This window comes from Nycticebus coucang, chromosome 10, assembly GCF_027406575.1.
Source record: "Nycticebus coucang isolate mNycCou1 chromosome 10, mNycCou1.pri, whole genome shotgun sequence".
NCBI lineage: Eukaryota > Metazoa > Chordata > Mammalia > Primates > Lorisidae > Nycticebus > Nycticebus coucang.
This window is the reverse complement of record NC_069789.1, coordinates 106572568-106595639: the sequence shown is the minus strand read 5'-3', so window position 1 is coordinate 106595639 and position 23072 is coordinate 106572568. Positions and strand designations below refer to the sequence as shown.

The 23072-nt window shown below is 50.2% G+C and overlaps 2 protein-coding genes across 3 annotated transcripts; both read left to right on the top strand.

Moving 5' to 3' along the window:
* Positions 1-13834: 13834 nt before the first annotated feature.
* RPS5 (ribosomal protein S5) lies at positions 13835-20516 on the top strand. Of its 2 annotated transcripts, none has more exons than XM_053605543.1 (6): positions 13835-13981; positions 14968-15076; positions 18221-18430; positions 18617-18745; positions 20209-20307; positions 20398-20516. In XM_053605543.1, exons 2-6 carry the CDS (start codon positions 14969-14971, stop codon positions 20464-20466), a joined length of 615 nt encoding a protein of 204 aa, XP_053461518.1. In that variant the 5' UTR covers positions 13835-13981; position 14968; the 3' UTR covers positions 20467-20516. The 2 variants fall into 2 exon arrangements, with proteins under 2 accessions (XP_053461518.1, XP_053461520.1); XM_053605545.1 differs by lacking the exon at positions 13835-13981 and adding an exon at positions 13984-14099.
* Positions 20517-21313: 797 nt separating this feature from the next.
* On the top strand, positions 21314-22789 carry RNF225 (ring finger protein 225). The gene is made up of 2 exons (XM_053605542.1): positions 21314-21351; positions 21749-22789. Exon 2 carries the CDS (start codon positions 21760-21762, stop codon positions 22714-22716), a length of 957 nt encoding a protein of 318 aa, XP_053461517.1. The 5' UTR covers positions 21314-21351; positions 21749-21759; the 3' UTR covers positions 22717-22789.
* The last annotated feature ends 283 nt before the right edge of the window (positions 22790-23072 follow it).

Genomic DNA, 23072 nt, shown 5'->3' with positions numbered 1-23072 from the left:
CCTGGTGCGGCAGGGGTCACACACAGGGACATTCTCCCTTGGGGGAGCTGTGAGAGGCAGTCCTGGTCAAGAGTTGTGGTTAGATCAGACAGGGGCCCTCCCCATCGTGGGGCCCCTTGGAAATGACCAGGCCTGTGTCCTGCGAACAGGTGGGGCAGGAGGCCTCCAGCGCCAGGAGTCCAGCTCCCATGCTGTGGCCCGCCCGGGGCACGAGGCCCACTTCCAGGCTGCAGACGCCCCTGCCCCGTGGAGTCATCCAGCAGCCCACCGCCCCTCCATGATGAATTTTCCCCTTATGAGTGGGGTGTTTCCCAGCTCCTTCCAATGTGAGGGACTCCACTTCTCCAGCCTCTCCTCCTGGCCTAGGAAGGCTCGCTGGGAATCAGCATTGGGGAGTCCTCCCTGTCCATCCTTCTGGGCTGGAGTCTCCATCCTGGGGCCAGCTCCTAATGCAAAGTCCTGGTTGTAGAATCTGAAAGAGCAGAGAAGAAATGGAAGTTGGCAGTTCCCAGGAGGGAAGAAGTGCAAAACTGGGCTAAAGAATGACGACCCCACAGCTGCTACCTCTACACGAACCGGTAAAAGAGGGAAAGAGAGACGTGGCAATGAGCACCCTGGAGCCAGGGCCTCCTTCTCCGTCCTTCACAGCGAGATGCCTGCCAGACTGGGCCACCACCCAGACCCCAGAAATCAGCTTCCCGGGCTCTCCCTTCTCCCCTGAATTGCCCCTCCTCCACACCAGCTGCTGAAACACTATCTCCATGGCTGTGGGTCCTGCGAACAGGTGGGGCCTTCCCCAGCAACAGGAGGTACCCAGTTGCTCAGATTCCAACCCCCAAACCCCACTATTCCAGGCCACCACCTTCCTGGTAGCAGGCCCAGTACTCACAATCCTGGCTCCGTCTTGGCCAGGCCTGGCCTCTTACATCTGCCACCATTCAGCTCCTCTGGGAGGCGTGAGGTGGGCTTCACCTGCCAGCTGAGAGCTTAGCTGGGGGTCCCTGCCCTAGAGGCTCACAATGGACCTGCCTCATCAGGTAACCTTGACTCTTCAGGTTGGCAGCCTCATCTACAAGATGGGTGTAAATGTGAATAGCTGGTTTGGGAGCTGGCAACCCTGACCATTCCAGCAGGTGTGGGCAAAGGAGGGCCTGCTGCCTGCTATTATCAAATTCCACTGTGGTTATATTAGGTTAGTGTTGTTTTTTATTTTATTTTTTTGGCTTTTTTATTTTATTTCGTTGCTTATTTATTTATTTATTTATTTATTTTGTAGAGACAGAGTTTCATTTTATCACCCTCGGTAGAGTGCCGTGGCGTCACACAGCTCACAGCAACCTCCAACTCCTGGGCTTAGGCGATTCTCCTGCCTCAGCCTCCCGAGTAGCTGGGACTACAGGCGCCTGCCACAACGCCCGGCTATTTTTTGGTTGCAGTTTGGCCGGGGCCGGGTTTGAACCCGCCACCCTCGGTATATGGAGCCGGCGCCCTGCTCACTGAGCCACAGGCGCCGCCCCCATTTGTTGCTTATTTTTTATTTCTTTACTTTTTTTTTGTTGTTGTTGTTGAGACAGGGTCCCACCCTATGCCCCTGAGCAGAGTGCAGTGGGCGTGGTAGCTCACCACAACCTCAGACTCGGGCTGCGGGCACCCCGCTGCCTCAGCCTCCAGAAGCCGCTGGGATTACAGGCTCGCCGCGGCGCCCAGCTGGGTTTTTCCATTTTTTTCACGAGTCGGGGTCTCACTGTTGCTCAGGCGAGTCTCGAACTCCTGAGCTCAAGCGATTCTCCCTCCTCAGCCTCCCACAGTGCTGGGATTACAGGCGTGAGCCACCGGGCCCGGCTAGTGTTGTTTTTTTAAAGACAGGTGAGCCACCATGCTCAGCCAACAGAAATTTAAGTGTTTAGTAAGATTGCTCTTTCCACTTTTTTCTTTTTCCACTGTCAATTGTTCTGTAAATTTATTTATAAATTGTAATAAACAGTTGCCCTGGGCCACCTGGTGGCGTAAAATTACTTGACCTGCAGCTAAGAGGAATCAGGAATCCTTGAAACAAGATTCTCTCTGCAGGATGCCTTTGTTTTGTTTTGTTTTGTTTTGTTTTGAGACAGAGCCTCAAGCCATCACCCTGGGTAGAGTGCTGTAGCAACCTCCAACTCCTGAGCTCAAGCGATTCTCCTGCCTCTGCCTCCCAAGTAGCTGAGACTACAGGCGCCCAGCACAACACCCGGCTATTTTTTGGTTGCAGCTGTCATTGTTGTTTGGCGGGCTGGGCTGGATTTGAACCTGCCAGCTCAGGTGTATGTGGCTGGTGCCTTAGCCGCTTAAGCTACAGGCACTGAGCCTGCATTGATGCCTTTTAAGCCAAGCATACTTCAGAGTGACTAGCCACAGTTGCCAACTATCTGGTGGGATATAGCCTTTTGGACTTTGTGATGTATTTCCCAGCTCGGTCCAATGGCAAGAACTCATTGATAGTCAGCACTGAAATGTTTCTGAGTGGACATTAAATACATTGAACTGGTTAACGATGAAAATGCAGAGACTTGGGCAAGTTCCACAGGTCACAAAGGGTCACAATAGCAGCTTGGCCCTTCTGCTCTGCTGTACAAGAGGCTGCATGCCTGATCCTGGGAGGTGAAAAGGCCTGCCATTAGGGTTAGCACCATGATTCCAGCAAACACTAGTCCTGGGTGTTTGCTAAAAAATAAAGGTGACAGATGGGCACGGTGGCTCACGCCTGTAATCCTAGCACTCTGGGAGGCTGAGGTGGGTGGATTGGTTGAGTTCAGGAATTTGAGACTAGCCTGAGCCAGAGCAAGACCCCGTCTCTACTAAAAATAAGAAAACTAGCTTGGTAATAAAGGACAAAACTTTAACCCACAGGAGTGTTTGGCTCTTGCTCCTGGTTCCTGCACCCCAGTTACATAATCCTTCTGTTACCTCTGGGCCTGGAGTTCTTCAGCCAAGGGCAGGTGAAATCATCCCTCCCCATCTGCACCTCAAAGCCACTTATGGTCACAGTGACAAAGACTTCGTGTCACCCAGACTCAAGGTGGTGCCAATTCTTGCTATCTCCCTCGCCCTGAGGATAGCACTTATCAGGGCTAATTTTGAGAAAATCCAGAACCTCCTCCCACTGTGTAAATTGCTATTCTGTGCCTTCACTCCTCCAACTAACAAATCAGCCAGCTGGTATTTGAGACCCAAAGAACTTCTCGAGCATGAGGACATCTGGATGACACATGACATGTTTTTCCAAGGGGTGGACTGTCTACATGGTCTTTAGAGTAACCCGTCATCACTTGAGACGGTAGAAGGGTATGAGAGAGAAAGGGCCTCTGGTTAAACACATCTCTTTCCCAAACATCTGAGGGGTTGAGTCTGCGGATACTCCTTTTAGGTCAGGGCTGGGCCAGCAGCCTGTACAGCTTCTCAGGAACATGACTGGGGGACTATGTGGGCACAGTGGGAAGTATGGGCCTGGCCTGCCCACCAGTGCTGACTGTCTCAACAGCAGATGGACACCAGGCCCAGAGCTAGAAACAGCAGGCCTCACTGACTCCTGAGGGGACCTCACAGGCCCTGTTGGGGAAGCTTTTTCTCTAGAATGTGGAGCAGGGATTCACTGTGTGAATAATGCACATGAGCTGAGGATCCTGTGTACCAGTGGTTCTCAACCTTCCTAATGCTGCAATGTATTTTCATTGTTAAAAAGGGGTCACGACCCACAGGTTGAGAACCACTGCTGTATATCCATGACTGGCAAAGTGTTGGCTATGAGCCCCTCTGTTGCCCCCACTGTGGGTGAGCTGGTTAGTCTTGGCTGGCACGCTCCACCTCAGCATTTACCCCAATGAGGACAGAAAGGCAAGAAGACCTGGCAGAAAAAAAGCAAGCACAGAACACGCCCCGCATAGCTGGGGAAAAGTGACAGCTCCTGGGGAAACTACTGGGGAGAAGAGGCAGTTCCTCAAAAGGTTAAATATGGCATTACTTCATCCCCAGCAATTCTACTCCCAGGTGTCTACCCAAGGGAAGTGAAAACAGGAGTTCAAACAAAAAATGGCACATGAGTGTTCACAGTAGTTTAAAGGTGGAAACCATGGGTGGCGCCTATGGCTCAGTGAGTAGGGCACCAGCCCCATATACCAAGGGTGGCGGGTTCGGACCTGGCCTGGACCAAACTGCAACAACAACAAAAAAAAAGCCAGGTGTTGTGGCGGGCACCTGTAGTCCCAGCTAGTCCGGAGGCTGAGGCAAGAGAATCACCTAAGCCCAAGAACTGGAGGTTGCTGTGAGCTGTGACACCATAGCACTCTATCGAGAGCGACAAAGTGACACTCTGTCTCTAAAAAAAATAAAATAAAGGTGGAAACCAGCCAAGTCTAGCAAATGATGGATGAATAAACAAAATGTATATCTATAAGATAGGATATTGCTCAGCCATAAAAAGGAATGAAGTACTGAGGCATCCTATAACATAGATGGACCTCAGAAAACATCATGTTCAGTGAAAGAAGTCAATCACAAAAGACCACATATTGAATAATTTCATTTATATTATACACTCAGAATAGTGATTGCCAGGGACTGGGGGGAGGACAAAGGAGGACTAACTGCTTCATGGGTACGGAGTTTTATTTTGGAGTAATGAAAGTGTTCTGGAATTCAGTGGTGATGGTCATACAACATAGCAAATATATTAAAAACTAAAAAATTGGCTTGGTGCCCATAGCACAGTGGTTACAGCACCAGCCACATACACTGGGGGTGGCGGGTTCAAATCTGACTGGGCTAGCTAAACAACTGCAACCAAAAAAAAAAAAAAAAAAACTAGCTGGGCGTTGTGGCGGGTACCTGTAGTCCCAGCTACTTGAGAGGCTGAGGCAAGAGTTGGAGTGAGCTGTGACACCATGGCACTCTAATGAGGGTGACATAGTGAGACTCTGTCTCCAAAAGAAAAAACTAAAAAATTGGTTCAACACCGTAGCACAGTGGTTATGGTGCCATCCACGTACACCAAGGCTGGCAGGTTTGAACCTGGCCCAGGCCAGCTAAACAATAATGACAACTGCAACAAAAAATAGCAGGGTGTTGTGGGTGCCTGTAGTCCCAGCTACTGGGAGGCTGAGGCAATAGAATCGCTTAAGCCCAGGAGTTTGAGATTGCTATGAGCTATAATGCCATGACACACTACCGAGGGTGATGTAGTGAGACAAAAAAAAAAAAAAAAAACTAGGTGGCGCCTGTGGCTCAAGGAGTAGGGCGCCAGTCCCATATGCCGGAGGTGGCGGGTTCAAACCCAGCCCCGGCCAAAAAAAACTAAACAATATACTGAAATTCAATCTGAATTATACACTTTGAAATGGTTAGTTTATGTTACGTGAATTATGTCTTAAAAATAAGAATGCACCTATGTCAACAGTGTTCCTGCCTACATCATGCCAGATGTCTGCCCACCCTGCAACATCTAGGATGTCATTTTAGCCCTGGTCACCAGGACAGCACTGCACAGGATGAAAGGGTTTTGTTTTCTTCTTTGTTTTAAGCAGGATTTTTATAATGAGAAAAATAAGGTCTTCAAAATTGCTAGATAAAAATAATACACTAACTTCTCACACGTGGCCAAGCCAATTGCACACCAGAGTAGCAACCAAATATACTTTCCACATCAGAGACATAAGCTCTGGAGTGACAGCATTTTCTTCAACCAGGTATATACTCATACCTAATCTACTCATATGAAAAAAACAGAAAGCTGGCAGCGCCAGTAGCCCAGAGGTTAGGGTGCCAGCCACATACATCTTGGCTAGTAGGTTCAAATCTGGCCCGGGTCAGCTAAACAACAATGACAACTGCCACAAAAAAATAGCCGGGCATTGTGTAGGGCACATGTAGGCCCAGCTACTTGGGTGGCTGAGACAATAGAATCACTTAAGCCCAAGAGTTTAAGGTTGCTGTGAGCTGTGGTCCACTACCCTCAACAGAATGGGTTGGTGGTGCATGGGCTGGGAACCTGTGGCCTTGGGGCCACATGGATCCTTGAGTGCAGCCTTTTGACAAATTTTACAGGACAAATTTTACAGAACAAATCCTTTTTAGAAAGCCCAGATTCTGGGGACTCTCCTGATCCCTTATAATGGATCCCTGATCCCAGATGACTGCTTGTCTAAAGAGAGGATTGGGAAATCAAGTCTGTGGTCCTAAAGCAGCAGGAGCTCCCTCCTTAGCAGCAGTTGCCGAGAATTCATGGGATGTGGGGAATGAAGGGTGCCTGTTAGTCTCACACACAGAGCACCTTCATAATGATCCCCAGGCACCCTGTTCCCATGCTCTTCTGCCTGACTGCTTCAACAAGAACCTGCCTTCTAGCAACAGACACAGCAGGTGGAAACTGTGCTCCACAGCTGAGTCTCCTCATCTTGTGGCCCTGCTCCCACATTACACTGTCCAACTATATACCACCTATACCTGGATTGTTGCAGGAAAACGGCAAATTAAAACAGCCACTAATACTAAGGATATAGAGGAAGGAACCTTTAATTGCACAGCCCGTTGGAGAACCACGGCCCTCCATCCCCAAAGGTGACGTTAACCCTGCTGGCTCTCACCTTATGTAGTTAGTTGTGAGGGTTAATGAGATAATGTATAGCTGGCCTCAAAACCTGAAAACCACCTTTTATTACACTGAGTCTGGGACTTGTCCCCATCCTAAGGTGCTTGTTAAGTGTCCCTGTTGGTGGGTAGGTTGGTAGTTTCTGTGATTGGGCAGCTGTTCAAGCGGAGGGAGTATCCAAGCCTCTGTCAAAACTTGAAACTCAGCCATATCCTATCCAACCCCTTGGTGAACCTGGGCACCTAAAAGGAAGTCTTCCCCCAACCCACACCCTGGAGGATTCCATCTTTTGTGTAGATTCATTCCCCCAAAAGCTCAGGGTCAATTTCTTTTGCACTCTGCAAGGCACACCTGCAGTTTTCACCCCCAACCCTTCTCTTCCCTTTTTATATCTCCCCCTTTTTATATCAGTTTCTTATTTTACAATAAAACTTTGTTACCAAAAAGAAAAAAAAATTAAAAAATCTCTAGTGGCTCTCCTGGGGTGGGAAGAGCTGATCAGGCCGCCTACACATTTAAGTCACCCTGATCTTGTCCCCTTCTACTGCGTGGTTCCTGCCCTCCATAGAACATCTATAATAATTTCATTAGCCAGCCCAGCACATGGATTGCAGTGACCCAGCTTGCCGCACCTCATTTTCCCCTGCGTCTCTTTCCTGGATGCTGACACTGTCCATTCCCTTACTCAATCCTGTTGGTGACTGGGCATCAAATGCCTTGCCAAGGGAGTCTGTCTCCTTGTCTAGGGACAAAACTAGGGCTTATCACGTTCATTGAGGTCGAAGAGGTAGCTGGAGGGTACTTGGTGGGCAGCTGTCCTCTTGCAGCTCAGGAGCGAGTTGCACGTGAAGGCCTTGGCTCCAGTGCCTCAGAGAGCAGAGTGCAGCTTTTGGCTGGCTGTGGGGGGTACATAGATGCTAGACCTGCTGCCGATTGTTAGAGTCTAATGTATGTGTGTGATAGACAGAATAATGGAACCCATCAATGATGTCCAAATGTTAATCCCTCGAACATGTGAATGTTACCTCATATAGCAAAAGGGACTTTGCAAATGTGATTAAAGATCATGAGATAGGCAAGATTATCCAGGTTAGTCCTAAATACAATCACGATGGTCCTTAAGAGGAGGCAGGACAGCCAGAGTCAGAGAAATAAACATGACAGAAGCAGAGGTCAGAGTGATATGGCCACTTGACAAGGAATACAAGTGCCCTTCTCCAAAAGCTGGTTTTCCAGCAAGGAACAGATTCTCTCCTGCAGCTTCCCAAAAAAACACAGCCTCACTATATCACCTTCATTTTAGCCCCTAGACTCATTTTGGAATTCTGACCTCTAAGCTGCAAGACAATAAATACATGTTGTTTTACACCACTAAGGATGTGGTAATTTGTTACAGCAGCAAACAGAAAACTACTACAGCCTCCATGAGGGAGTCTTTGATGTTCTCCAACTCTGGCCTATCTCCCTTTTTTTTTTTTTTTTTTGTAGAGACAGAGTCTCACTGTACTACCCTCGGTAGAGTGCCATGACATCACATGGCTCACAGCAACCTCCAACTGCTGGGCTTAAGCGATTCTCTTGCCTCAGCCTCCTGAGCAGCTGGGACTACAGGCACCCGCCACAACGCCCAGCTATTTTTCTTTTGTTGTTGCAGTTTGGCCAGGGCTGGGTTTGAACCCCCCCCACCCTCAGCATATGGGGCCGGCGCCCTACTCACTGAGCCACGGGCACCACCCTGGCCTATCTCCCTTTTAAACAGAGCAAAGGCAAGCCTCAGGTCCAGAGCCTCCTTTGCTTTCAATATTATCAAGCACAACTTAGCTACCATTATCCTTCCAAGATTTTTTTTGAGACATAGTCTCACTCTGTTGCCTAGACAGGTTAGAGTGCCCTGGGTGTTAGCCTAGCTCACAGTAACCTCAAACTCCAGGGTTCAAACAATTCTCCTGCCTCAGCCTCCTAGGTAGCTGGGACTACGGGTGCCCACCACAAAGCCCAGGTAATTTTTCTATTTTTAGTAGAGACAGGGTCTCACTCTTGCTCAGGCTGGTCTTGAACTCCTGAGCTCAAGTAATCCTCCTGCTTCAGCCTCCCAGAGTGCTAGGATTACAGGCATGAGCCACCATGCCTTCCTGGTATTTATGCCTGTGGTTCCTTTCTTCTGGCACATGGTTGTTTTTAATGTTTTGGGTTGTGGTGTCAAGTTTCCTTTTCAAGCTGGGCATGGTGGCACCTGCCTATAATCCTAGCACTCTGGGACTCCAAGACACGTGGAGTGCCTGAGCTCAGGAGTTTGATACAAACCTGAGCAAGAGACCCAGTTTCTAAATATAGCTGAGTATTGTGGAGGGCACCTGTAGTCCCATCTACTTGAGAGGCTGGGGCATGAGGATCACTCGAGCCCAAGAGTTTGAGATGCAGTGAGCTATAATGTCAGGGCACTCTACCAAGGATGACAAAGTGAGAGTCTATACCCCCATCCCCCAAAAAGAAGTTTCCTTTTCTGTGAGTGAACCTAAGTAAAACAAGTGAGTTGATGTAAACAAGTAGTTCTCAACCTGGGGAGTTTTACCCCTCAAGGGACACTTTGCAATGTCTAGAGACATTTGGGGTTGTTACAACTGGGGGGGTGGGGAGTGCAGCTACTGGCATCAGTGGAAGGAGGCCAGGGAGGCTGCTAAATTTCCTAAAATGGATAGGACAGCCCCCACGACAAAATAATTAATACTGCCAGGTGGAAAAACCCTGGTGAAAGAAAAGCACATAGGCTCAGCGCAGGTAGCTCAGTGAGTAGGGTGCTGGCCATATACACCGAAGCTGGCGGGTTCCAGCCCAAGCTGATCCTGCTAAACAATAACTGCAACCAAAAAATAGCTGAGAATTGTGGCAGGTGCCTGTAGTCCCAGCTACTTGGAAGACTGAGGCAAGAGAATCACTTAAGCCCAAGAGTTGGAGGTTGCTGTGAGCTGTGATACCATGGCATTCTACCAAGGGTGACATAGTGAGACTCTATCTCCAAAAAAAAAAAAAAGAAAGAAAGAAAAAAGCACATGGTATAGATGGTTATACTAGGGGTGAGGATTGTCTGGAAGGTACTGCATTTGGTCAAGGTGGAATGGGCTCAAATCTAAATGGAAAAAGCCAGACACAAAATGCTACATAGTCTATGATTCCTTATCTGTGAAATGTCCAGAATAGGTAGATCATATAGAAAGTACAAGGGCAGACAATTAAGTTCATGAACTCATCCTAGAGTAAAAAGCTTTGGTGATCCTGTATACCTTTTCTGCATTTTCACAGTAAGTAGGTGTTATTTTTGGAAATAGATACCAAGTTTGACGGCAATTTGTCTCCATTGCCCTCCAGACGCACTCTAAATACATGGTCTTAATTTATACCTGACAAACTGAGAACCTGGAAGCGGCTCAAGGCAGCTCACCCAACATGTGAACCAGCCCATGTATCTGTCCCTAGCTGCAAGTCCACAATTACCCCTTCTGTAACAAGCACTCAAGAGAAAGCTGGGAACCAACCTAAGGCATACTGGTCAGTGCCAGAGGCAGTAGTAAGCCCACATCAGTGGACCCAGCTCAACTTGTCTGCCATGGAACCATAGGAAAGGAAGAAAGTTGGATAGTCCTATGGGAGTTAGAGAAGCAATAAATATCGCCACTGTTATTCATTCACTTGTTCCTTTATTTCAGCAGGCACAGAATCAAGACCAGCCCCACTCAATAATTACATATTTACTCCATCAGCAGCATTTTCTCTGAAGAGGGCTGATGGGCAGAGAGAATCCCTCTCTAGATCATGCTAGATCCAGAGGAGGTAAGGACTTAATTCATTTGTCCACTAAGCAACCATGTAGTATTTCTTAGGCACTTTGGATGTGCAGGAGCCCCACAGAGCTGGGGAGACATGCACAGCCCTATGCCCTTTTGCTGTGTGCTGTGTGACCCTGGACAAGTTACTTTACCTCCCAGAGCCTTCATGATTATCTGTAAAATGGTGCTGGCCAACTCATAACGTTGTTCTGAAGAGTAAGTGATCTGATTTCTAGACTCCTAATGTTGCCATAGGGTCAGGGAGGGCATTATACCAGGTTAACTCCAACTAGGAGTTGACCAGGGAACAAGACAGGAGTGACATCTGAGATTGTCACCATGAGGGAGTCAAGTAGAGCCTCACTGAGGTGACATGAAAAGAGACCAAGGATGACAAAGAGACCAGGCCCAGTGGCTCACACCTGTAATTCAAGTGCTTTGGGAGGCTGAGGTGGGTCACTTGAGGCTAGGACTTGAGTTCAAGACCACCCTGGGCAACATAGTGAGACCTCCCCCCACCCCCACATCTATACCATAAAATAACAATTAGCCAGGGATGGGTGCAGTGGCTCACACCTGTAATCCTAGCACTCTAGGAGGCTGAAGTGGGAGGACTGCTTGAGCTCAGGAGTTCAAGGCCAGCCTAAGCAAGAGTAAGTAATACCCTATCTCTACTAAAAATAGAAGAAAAAAAAAAAAGGGTGGTGCCTGTGGCTCAAAGGAGTAGGGCACCGGCTCCATATACTGGAGATGGTGGGTTCATTCCTAGCCCTGGCCAAAAAAAACTGAAAAAAATAAAATAAAATCAACCAGATATGGCAAGCACTTGTAGTCTCAGCTACTTAGGAGGCTGGAGGCAAAAGGATCTCTTAAGCCCAAGAGTTTGAGGTTGCTGTGAGCTATGATGATGCCACGACACTCTACCCAAAGACAACAGAGTAAGACTCTGTCTCAAAAAAAAAAAAAAAAAAAAAAATTAGCCAGGTAGGGTGTCAGGGCCTATAGTCCCAGCTACTCAGGAGGCTAAGGCAGGAGCAAGACTGCAGTGAGCTGTGATTGTACCACTGCACTCCAGCCTAAGCAACAAAGTGAGATCCTGTCAGTGAAATGAAACAAAATGAACAAAACACGAGAAGCCCATGACAAGGAGGACATGAGACTAGCTGATAAGACCATGGCTGGAAGGGTGGACAGGTGGTGACTAACAGTGAGGAGGTGGCCCAACAGAGCCTGAAAGTATCTTCCAAGAGGCAAGTAGCCCAGGGTATACACAATGCACTAGGAAGTGGGGGGAGGGGGCATCTGTAGAGCCCCTGGGGTCGCTATCCAGTTTGAAAAATATGGTGCCAGCAACCCTAGACATAATGGCATCCCTGCATCCCGTGGACCTGGGGAAAGTGGACCACCACAGGCATAGGTGAGTGGGTGAATGTTGGTTGTGCAGTATTCCCCACCCAACAGCTGATGGGGCTATGCCCAGGACCTCCCACCTACCCTCTGCAGCATGGAAGGTAATTCTCTTCAGGTCTATAAAAGATGTCCATTATCAAATGACCACAGCAACCATGCCACAGGCTGCAAAACAGCCTTACTTGACTGTATTCTCATTTTCACACTTAAGGAGGAAATTGAGGTTCCAGGGATGAGGATCAGGGTGGGCGATCCCACTCTGGACCCAGGCTGAGTATGAGGGTGGTTGCCTGGTTACCCATTCTCTGTCTGCTTCTAGCCTCCTGCTTCCCTACAACCAGTAGCCCCTGCTCAGGACCAGGGAGAAGCACTCTCAGCCCTTCTCCCAGACCCACAGAGCCCAGTGCACAAGGTGGAAGGCAGGGTGGCAGTGGCTGGCTATGCCTCCACTGGAGGTTGAGGTTTGATCCCTGGCCCAGGCCAGCAAAAGGCCTACATCCTTTTATGAGCTGTGAGACTTTAACAATTTGTAGACAGACCTGACCCTGGGATTGGGTCGGGAGCCTTTAGTCATTCAGTAAAGAAACACTGGTGAGCACTGTGCCTGCCTTGGGGCAAGGGTAAGGACGACCCAGCCCTAGGACTGACAGACAAGGACAGCCTGGGTCAAGGGGCTATGCCCTTTGGAGTCCGGTTGGGGGACACTCCCTTTAAGACTGAGGTGGGCGCTAAGGGCCAAGCAGCCCCATGTGTCCCCAGAGTCTCGCTGCAACTCCCGAGCACGCTGTTGATATGAGTGTGCAATCCAGTGTCTGCTGCCTCTGGAAAGCCCACGAGGGCCGTTTTACGTGCCAGTTCGGTTCACAGTTACATCTATGGCTAGCTACATACAGGGAAGTGTGAGGGGATCACAAGCTACCAGGGACCCCGGGTGGGGGCTGTAGAGCGAGGAGGGTCACTCCCCTTGCCAACACCACGCACCGCCCCCCCCCCACCAGACCTTCTGAGAGCGCGCAGGCTGGCCCCTAAGCCAGGGCTGATCTGTTCGAAGGATCCTTCTCAGAGCGGGGCGGAAGGACTGCAGGGAATTAATCTTCTTCGTCTCCTGGCTTTGTCTCTCATTCTTCCTTTCAGCCTTTGGCCACAAACCTAAGTTTCTGGCCCTTGGAGGGGTCAGCTCAAAGGGTTACCCCTGGGAACCAGGTGCGGACACAGGGCCTCAGTGATAGACATCCTGAGATCGGGAGCTGCAAACCCCTCGCCCGGCCATGAAAGACACAAAGGGCGCGCTCCGAAGGGGTCCCCAACGCGAAGACCCCCGCGCTCCCCCAGGACACCGCGCACCTACCCCCCACTGCGCGCCCTACCCCGAGATGATTCCCACCGCCAAGACTCCTGACCTCTCATTCAGCCGTCCTCGTATTCTCCCAGATGGGGCGACTGGACAAAAGGCGGTAGTCGCGGAATAATGTCAGGAGCAGACGCTAAATGAAGGAGACACTCCAGTCTTTAAGACCGCCCCTCCGAGGCTGCCGGCTTGCTAGTATTAGGGAGGGGCTCGCGCATGCGCGCGACCACCCGCGGCCGGCGGGAGGTGGTAGTGACGGCTGGAGCCCTTCCCGCTAACTCAGGTCCGCAGAACACGCGTACCTATGAGGCGGCCGTGACAGCGAGGAGGAACGAGAGAATGCGGCACTGGCTACCTCCGCTCAAAACCCGGGGCTGAGGTCAGCGGCCGAAGAAAGAAGTGTGTGCGGACTGGACTTTTGCCCTTATTAGACATGGGGATGATAGCCTCACGGAGATCGCTGCGCTTGTGCTAGCGCCCTGGACCGGTGTATTGAAAGTCGGACATCCGCCAGGAACGCTAGAGGGACCGCTTCCTTTGTTGCGCATGCGCTCGTGGTGTACTCCCGCCATCTAGCGAAACGTGCGCACTTTTTGCATCCTTGCTCCGGATTGGTCGGTGCGCATACGGTGTTCTTTTACGCACGCGCTGCTGCCACTGACCCGGAAGTTTTCCGCCTGGCTAAAAGCGTCGGACCGCTGCGCACAGTCTCTTCCTGTCTGTGCCAGGGCGGCGCGTGGTCCACTCTGAGCAGTAGAGGCGTTCCGGCTGTTTCCTCAGGTGAGGCCGCTGCGAGGTCTGGAGTCCGAGAGACTGCCCAGGGTCTTCCGCGGAGCCTGGGGGAGGCCCCAAGGCCCGGGCCTTGCCTCACTGGGCCTTACCTCTTCCTCTGGAAAAGGTACAGAGGCAGAGGACTCTGGCGAAGTTACTTGACTTCTTGTTGCGTCGCCGCCCAGGACGTCTGGAGGATGGTGGTTTGGTTTGGACTCTGCAATTTTACGTTGAGATAGAAAGTCTCCTATTCTTAGCTACGTGGTGCACTTTCTTTGCTTTGTACACGTGTCCTCACTAGCCTTTAGAGAGGGGTTTTTCAACCTTTTTTTTTTTTATCTCGTGGCACCTTCGAACCTATAATTAAACTTAGTAGCACACGTAAATTATGTTGATCCCCAAAACTTAAAACTTATGTATATATACTTACTGTGCTTTGAAGTTCCTTCCAAAACAATTTAATCTTTAAAAATTTACGTGGCACACCGGTTCAAAATCACTGTTTTAGAACCTCCTGAGTGTCCGACCAAAATCAGGACCTTTCTGTTGATAGTGCCTCATAATTCGTATGGTGGACCTTTAAGTCACATTACGTTCCCACTATGTGGGTGAGAAAACTGAGTCCAAAACAGTGTTTGTTTGATTTTCCCAGAGTCAAAGAGCATATAAAAGGCATGACTGGCATTTGAATTCCAGAATCCCAGTGGATGCAATCTTAGAGTGTTTGGCATCTACTGGGCTGTTACACCTTCATGGAGCAGATGTTGATGGGATGACTGTAAGATCTTGGGCCCAGAGGCCCTAGTTGAAATACAATGCTTCTGCTGACAGTTGAGTGATTTCTTTTCCTAGGGCTTGAAATGATGTTCACAGTCTTGGTCCCATGTAACTCCCTGATTCACCATAGAATTGGGGCCAGACTCAGAGAGTCAAACGTGAGTGTGCCTGTGCCCAAGGCTAGCTAGCCTCTTGACAGTTTTCTTTGTTGACCCCAGGATGACGGAGTGGGAAACAGCAGCACCAGCAGTGGCAGAAACCCCTGACATCAAGCTCTTTGGCAAGTGGAGCACTGATGATGTACAGATCAATGACATTTCTCTACAGGTAAGAGGTGCCTGGTGGTTAGTCTTCTTGGCTGGGGGTGGTGATTTTTCCAGGAGGGAACACTTCAAACTTGATTTTTTTTCTAAGTCAAGTGCTGAAACCATGACAGGTAAGAGAAGGATCCCTTGACTGCCATTTCTGTCGCATCCACTCTTAATACTGCCCAAAGATGGTTGCAACTTTAGTCATGAAAATGGTTCATTCTCTGTAATAAGCATCAAATTTCTACGTTTTATTTATTGTTTTTGTAGCAAAATACACATAACGGTTACTTTTTTTTTTTTTTTTAAAGACAGGGTTTATCTGTTGCCTGGGCTGGAGTGCAGTGGTATCACATCTCACTGCAACCTCAAACTCTTGGGCTCAGGCCATCTTCCTGCCTCAGCCTTCCAAGCAGCATCAGCCACCATGCCTACCTCATGTTTCTTTTTTTTGTAGAGACAGTGTCTTGCTCAGGCTGCCCTCGCTCAGTGCTAGGATGACAGGTGTTAGTGCCTGGCACAACTTACTGTTTTCAAGAATAAATGCGCAGTATCTCTCTCTTACATGTGGGTATCCAGTTTCTAGCATTATCTCTTGAGGAAGCTGAATTCTCTTGGCAATTTTCCCCTTCCCATCGTGAATTTCATGGACTTTAGAAACTTGCTTTTATGGATCCTTTCTGCACTAAAAGAAATTATTAGAAATTATATTTTGTGGCTGCATTGGTATAGAGATGATTTATAATTTGTATTTATTTTTTCCCTTATCGTTTTAAGAGGAATTAAAACAATTGTTAGCTCGAAATATGGGACCTAGGCACTAATGCCTAATGAATGAACGTCATTTTCTTTTTTTGAGACAGGCTTCCTCTGTCCCCCAGCTAGAGTGCAGTGGTGTCAGCATAGCTCACTGCAACCTCAAATTCCCAGGCTCAAGCAATCCTGCCTCACTCTCCTAAGTAGGTGGGACTGTAGCTGCCCACCACCATGCCTGGACTCTTTTTTCCATTTTTGGTAGAGATGGGATCTTGTTCTTTCCCAGGTTGATCTTGAACTCCTGACCTCATGCAATTCTCCTGCGTCAGCCTCAGAGTGCTAGGACGAATGTCTTTTACATCTTAGTTTTTCTACATTAAGCACCAGCTCTGTTTGGGATTGGGGAAGTAAAAGTGTAGTGTTGGGGATGGCGCTGGCCCCGTATACCAAGACTGGTGGGTTCGAGACAGCCCCAGCCAAACTGCAACAAAAAAAATAGCTGGGCGTTGTAGCAGGTGCCTGTAGTCCCAGCTACTCGGGAGGCTGAGGCAGGAGTTGGAGGTTGCAGTGAGCTGTGACGCCACAGCATTCTATCAAGGGCGATAAAGTGAGATTCTGTGTCTTAAAAAATAAATAAATAAAAAGTGTAGTATTGGAATTAACTCCATCTTAAACACCCATGCTCTGGCTGTAGGGTGAAGTTCTTGCTAGGTGGTTTGGTGTTTGCAGTTTTTTACTGCATAATGAAGCCCAGCTTGTACACTCTTCTACTTGCCTGTTTCTGCAGGTGCTTCTCTTCAGAGTAGACACTGGACTGCCAGTATTGGTTTCCTATGTTCCTTTTCCACCACTCTTTGTAGAAACACGCAGTTTTCTGTTTTGTATATGTTCTCACATGCAAGTGATAGAATGGCCTTGAGTAAATTTTGTATAAGGCAAACATGTAACAAGCTTTATTGAAGAAGAGAAAGGAAAATTTACAGGGTGTGAATGGGTCTCCTTTGCCAGGACAAGTAGAGAGCCCATACTTTTTTTTTTTTTTTATGGTACAGTCAATAGAAATTCTCTTCAAATATAACTCCTCTGATTCCATCCCCCCCCCCGCTTACCTGTGCAAGGTTAATATTTTGGCAATTTCCCAGGCTTCCTTCTGGGGATAAGGAAGACTTGTTAAATGATTTTTTTTTTTTTTTTTTTTTTGAGACAGAACCTCAAGCTGTCGCCCTGGGTAGAGTGCCGTGGCATCACAGCTCACAGCAAACTACACCTCCTGGGGTCAAGCGATTCTCCTGCCTCCGCCTCCCGAGAGGCTGGGAATACAGGCCCCCACCACAATGCCCAGCTACTTTTCGGTTTCAGCCGTCATTGTTGTTCGGCAGGCAGGGCTGGATTCGAACCTGCCAGCTCAGGTGTATGTGGCTGGCGCCTTAAACGCTTGAGCCACAGGTGCCAAACCTTGTTAAATGATTTTTAACAAGTTTAAGAACTGTGGTCACAGTGGACACTGCAATGTCTGGATACTTTTGTATATATGTTTTATTTATTTATTTATTTATTTTTAATTGTTAAATCATAGCTGTGTACATTAGTGCAATCAAGGGGTACAATGTGCTGGTTTCATATGCAATCTGAAATATTCTTTTTTTTTTTTTTTTTTTTTGTTGCAGTTTGGCCGGGGCTGGGTTTGAACCCGCCACCCTCGGCATATGGGGCCGGCGCCCTACTCACTGAGCCACAGGCGCCGCCCTGAAATATTCTTATCAAACTGTTCAACGTAGCCTTCATGGCATTTTCTTAGTTATTATATGTAGACACTTGTATTCTGCATTTAGTAAGTTTCGCCTGTAATCTGGGTACATTTTAAGTGTCAGAACTGAGGCGGGTGCTACTGGCATACCAGATGCTGCTAAACATCCCAAAGTGTAGGTGACAGTCTCCTCAACAGTATTACCTGGTTTAAAATCCCCATAGTGGACCTCTTCACCTACTTTGGCAGTGCAGGCCCATTTATTGTCTATGGCAAGTGTATTCTGTTCTGTAAACTTTCTTAAGCTTCGTAGCTACTTTTCTTTGCCTCAAACTTTTTGTTTCATGCTTGCCTTAAAACAAATGCCCGTAGTGCAGAGTTTGAGGAGCACTGCTTTAGAAGACTGAAATCATGGGCTCTAACCTCCCTAGATTTCCACTCTTTCCTTCCCAGTATAAAGTTTCTTTTTTTAGTAACTTAATAAAATCCCTTGTTTAGGTTTTATTTTCTCATAGTGGGTGAGGCTTATATCCAAGTCCTCTGGGGAGGCCAAACAGAAGTGCAGGTGGCTGGGGGCTACTTATTGTGGGTTCTAGGCCCTGGCCAACACCCATCCTGTTCCTAACCATTGTCCCTTCATCCCCTTTCCCTGCTGCTAAGGATTACATTGCAGTGAAAGAGAAGTATGCCAAGTACCTGCCTCATAGTGCCGGGAGGTATGCTGCCAAGCGCTTCCGCAAAGCGCAGTGCCCCATCGTGGAACGCCTCACTAACTCAATGATGATGCATGGCCGCAACAATGGCAAGAAGCTCATGACTGTGCGCATTGTCAAGCATGCCTTTGAGATCATCCATCTGCTCACAGGCGAGGTAGGCTCTGTGGCCAGTGGGAACATGCCATGCCTTTAGTATATCCCCCCACACACAAAGCCTAAATGGTATATATGGCGGACTCACCCCCTATATGGTGTAACTGCCCTTGTTATAAGGGTGAGGAGAATGGGGGAGGGATGTGTGGAGCACAAATGTCAGGCTCATAGCCACCTTTTCTCTTAGAACCCTCTGCAGGTCCTGGTCAATGCCATCATCAATAGTGGCCCCCGGGAGGATTCAACACGCATTGGGCGAGCTGGAACAGTGCGCCGGCAGGCTGTGGATGTGTCCCCACTTCGACGTGTGAATCAGGTGAACCTGGGGCTTATGCAGGTGGCACAGTGGAAACAGCCACCAGGAATGGGTGGGGTCCTTCCTGGGGCAGAAAGACTTGTTCCTATCTGCCCATTTTACCTGGAGCCTCACTTCCTCTATGAAGCCTTCCTGGGTTCCCATCCTCTCCAGGGCAGATCCAGGCTCTGAGCCACCTTCTGGGCTATATTTGGCTGAGGTCTAGTTTCATTTGGGTGTATACTTTTACACATACATGTGTGCACATACACCTTTTTTTCCCTGGTACCATTGGAGAATCAGTTGTAGATGTGGTGCATATTGAGTTTTGTTTTTATCTTTTTGCACTCTTACCCTTGGTAGAGTGCCATGGCATCATAGCTGACAGTAATCTCAAACTCTTGGCCTCAAATGATCCTCTTGCCTCAGCCTCCTGAGACTACAGGTACCTGTCACAACACCTGGCTATTTTTTAGAGAATGGGGTATTGCTTTTGCTCAGGCTAATCTTGAACTCCTGAGCTTAAATAGTCCATCTGCTGTGGCCTCCCAGAGTGCTAGGATTACAGGCATGAGCCACAGCACCCGGCTATAGTGAATTTCTTTTCTTTTTTTTTTTGGCCAGGGCTGGGTTTGAATCCGACACCTCCAGTATATGGGGCCAGCACCCTACTCCTTTGAGCCACAGGCACCACCCAGCTATAGTGAATTTCTTAAGAGGTATAGAGCTATATTGAATTGGTCATTGTTCCACTTAAACATCTGTTCTCAGTGTGCCCTTGGTTTTTCCTGGCCTATTAAGAGTCCAGGTCAAGAGCTTATGTTGCTTTTTCTTTTTGAGACTGTCAGTGCAGACTATAGTGCAGTGGTAGTGTCATAGCTCATTGCAGCCTCAAACTCCTGGGCTCATATGATCCTTCTGCTTCAGCTTTCAGAGTACCAGGAGCTACAGATGTCTGCCAGCTTATCTTTTCTATTTATTTCTTTTCTACACCCAGCTTATCTTTTCTATTTATTCTGTAGAGACATGTCTCTCTTGCTCAGGCTGATTTTGACTTCAAGTGATCCTCACCCCCCCACTCCTCAGCGATAGGATTACAGGTGTGAGCCACCATGCCTATCTCTGTATGTTGCATTTTGCTGTCATAACCAGTCTTCTGTCATTTGGTACCCAGTGCAACGTGTGTGTGTCTCTCTGGACACTTGCTTTTTCTTTTTTTTTTTGTGGTTTTTGGCCGGGGCTGGGTTTGAACCCCCCACCTCCGGCATATGGGACCAGCGCCCTACTCCTTGAGCCACAGGCACCGCCCGACACTTGCTTTTTCATTTCCCTGATCCCAGATCTGGCATGATGCCACCTCTCCTTACATCTTGTGTCAGTGAAGCAGTGAGAGAGCATGGCAGCCAACACATCTGTGGAGGGTGGGCCACGGTACTGGAAGACCAGAGTGTTGGTAACCTTAGCCTGACCACTGTGCTCCATAGGCCATCTGGCTGCTGTGCACAGGTGCCCGTGAGGCTGCCTTCCGGAATATCAAGACCATTGCTGAGTGCTTGGCAGATGAGCTCATCAATGCTGCTAAGGTGGGTAGGGAGAGACCTTAGCAGGGTCACAAGTTGGGCATTTGGTGGGGATTCTCCAAAATCAAGAGCTAACCATCTGCTTCTTTTCAGGGCTCTTCCAACTCCTATGCCATTAAGAAGAAGGATGAGCTGGAGCGGGTGGCCAAGTCGAACCGCTGATTTCTTGGCTGCTGCCTAATAAACCTGTCTGCCCTTGGGGTAGCCCTGCCCACCTGTGTGGTTGTCTGTCTTTGGGGGGCAGTGCTGGAAAGGGCACCTTTAACTGCTCATGTTCTGGCATGGCCCTTGGCCTATGGGAACCTAGAAGCACCATTGACACAGAACCATGGCTAACAGGTGGGGCCCAGGGTACAGACCAGGCTACCAGAGCATCCTAGCACTGGATGCATTACCAACCGGAACTTTCAAAGGCCTGGTGCATCAGGTGATTTCTGGTCTGGAACAGCTTGGGTAGGGCTGAGGTCTGGGTGGTCTGAGAAACATGTTGCCTAAAAGCAGCCCCAGGGAGAAATAAAAGCCTGTTTAGATGACGACCATTCCCAGCTCCTTGGCTACTGGATGATGGCTCTAACTGTCCATCTTTTAGCCTCCTGAATTCCCACTCTCTGGGATGGTGGACTGGCTTTCCTTTGCCCAGGTTGCTTCCCCAGCCACACTGGTGGCTGCAGCCCACCTGCTAAAACGTGCCCTCTTGCTCCAGTAACAGCCCATACAGATCCACCAGGATGCTAGGGACAGGTTGGGACCCACCCAGGGCCATCAGTGGTGATTCCATAGTGGAGATTCATCTAATTTTGATGGGTGGCTCGTGGTTATGCCCGCCTACTTTGTGCTGTCACCTTCCCACCACCCCCAACATCCGGCCAAGGTCAGTGTTGGTTCTCCCGGCAGTACTGCTCAGTGGGTGGGGCAGGTAGTCAGACGAGTCCTTCAGGAAATTGGGATCTGAAAGGGCGGCCCCAGGTTAGGTACTCAGCCTCAGGTAGGCAAGAGACGGGGGCCAGAACAAGCAGGTACACACCAGCCAGAGGGAGGCATCCACAGGTAGGAAGAGTCCTTTTTAGGGGAGAGTGGGGGGCCTTGGTCCCTGTCCTGGGCTTTTCAGCTGGTGGGTGCCTGTGCTTTGGTTCCAATACTCTTCTCTGGAGTGTCCAGTGGTCACCCTTGCTTTTATGGGTCTTCCTTCACGCCAATATTTAGTTATGATCTGTATCCCCTGTATGTGCCATATCCCGTGTCTGGTTCAGGTTCTGTGGTCCCCAGTCTCCTCTGTTGCCCCTAACTCTGCTCCTCTCTGCTAGCTGCCCACTTCTCTGGAGACCCTGCCCTGTTCCAGGTGACCCTCTCCAAGTTCCGGCCTGGAGTCCCCACCCATCTCAGACCCCCTTCACGCTCCCTCTGCTGCCTGCAACCTGCCCTTCCTGACCGCTTCTCTCCACAGGTCAAATCTGGATGCCCTGTCCTCGGCCGCCTTGGCTCCGTCGGTCCCGGGTCATCCAGGGCTCGGGCCCCAGCTCCCCGGGCTCACTCTCCGCGCCCCGCTCCCCGAGTAGAGGGGAGGACGAGGATGAGGAGGCCGATAGCAGCCCGGGATCAGACCCCATCCTGGCCCCCGCCTCCCCGGTGGAGTGCCTCATCTGCGTGTCGCCTTTCGACGGAGTCTTCAAGCTTCCCAAGCGCCTGGACTGCGGCCACGTCTTCTGCCTCGAGTGCCTGGCCCGCCTGTCACTGGCCACAGCAGGCGGCGGCGACGCGGTGGCTTGCCCGGTGTGTCGCGCCCCCACGCGCCTGGCCCCGCGCCGCGGGCTACCCGCACTGCCCACGCAGGCCGGCCTGTTGCCCCGCGAAGCGCGCGCGCCGCTGCCACGCCAGGGCTCAGTGCGCTTTGATCGACGCCGAGGTCTGCTCTACCTGCGTCCGCCGCCAGCACCTGGGCCCCGCAAGGCGCGCGGCGCGCAGCCCCCGCCACCCCCACCGCTGCGCCTCGGCCGCCCGCTGTCGCGCCGCCCGACGCTGGACAGCCCGGCCTGGGCCTTCAACGCGGCGGTGGCGCTGGCCGTGCTGGTGGCAGCGGGCCTCGTGGTCTCTGCAGTCTACATTTTCTTCCTCATCCCACACGCCGCCTCTTCGAGCCCTGCGCGGCCCCAGCTCGTGGCGCTAGCCCCAGCGCCGGGCTTCTCCTGGTTCCCTCTGCGGCCCACGCCGGGGGCGCCCTGGACGCCTGTCCGGACGCCGCAGCCTTCGGGTGCTGACCCGAACGCTGCCCTGCCCGGGTCTGCGGAAGACGCGCCGGAGCCCGAGGGTGGCCCTAGTAAGCCAGAGCGTGGTCCCGAGGACCCGGAAGACGCCGAGGGGACACTGGACGTGCGGTCGGATCATACGTGGAGGGCAGAGGAAGGCCCTGGCTGAGTCCCGTGGGCTCAGGCGGGAGGAGGGTGTGCGGGTCTCAATAAATGCTCCAGCGTTGGGCGACCTGTCTTTAGCTAGGACTTGTCTCATCCTGGGTCCTCTGCAGCGGGCATTGTAAGTAGGCATCTCTCCAAACTTGGGCCTGTTGGGGCGGCCCTGGCAGTGTCACGCTGGGACAAGGACCCTCTCAAGGAGCAATCATCCTGTTATCTCACAGGTATCCTCAGGGACGTCCAGAAGGTCACCTCTGAGTCTCATGTCCGTCCAGCTGTTGTCTTGTCTGTGATGTACCTACAGGTCCCAGGTTGTGTTGGGGGTTGCTCTGGACCTGCCTCCATGATATCCGTTTGGAAGCA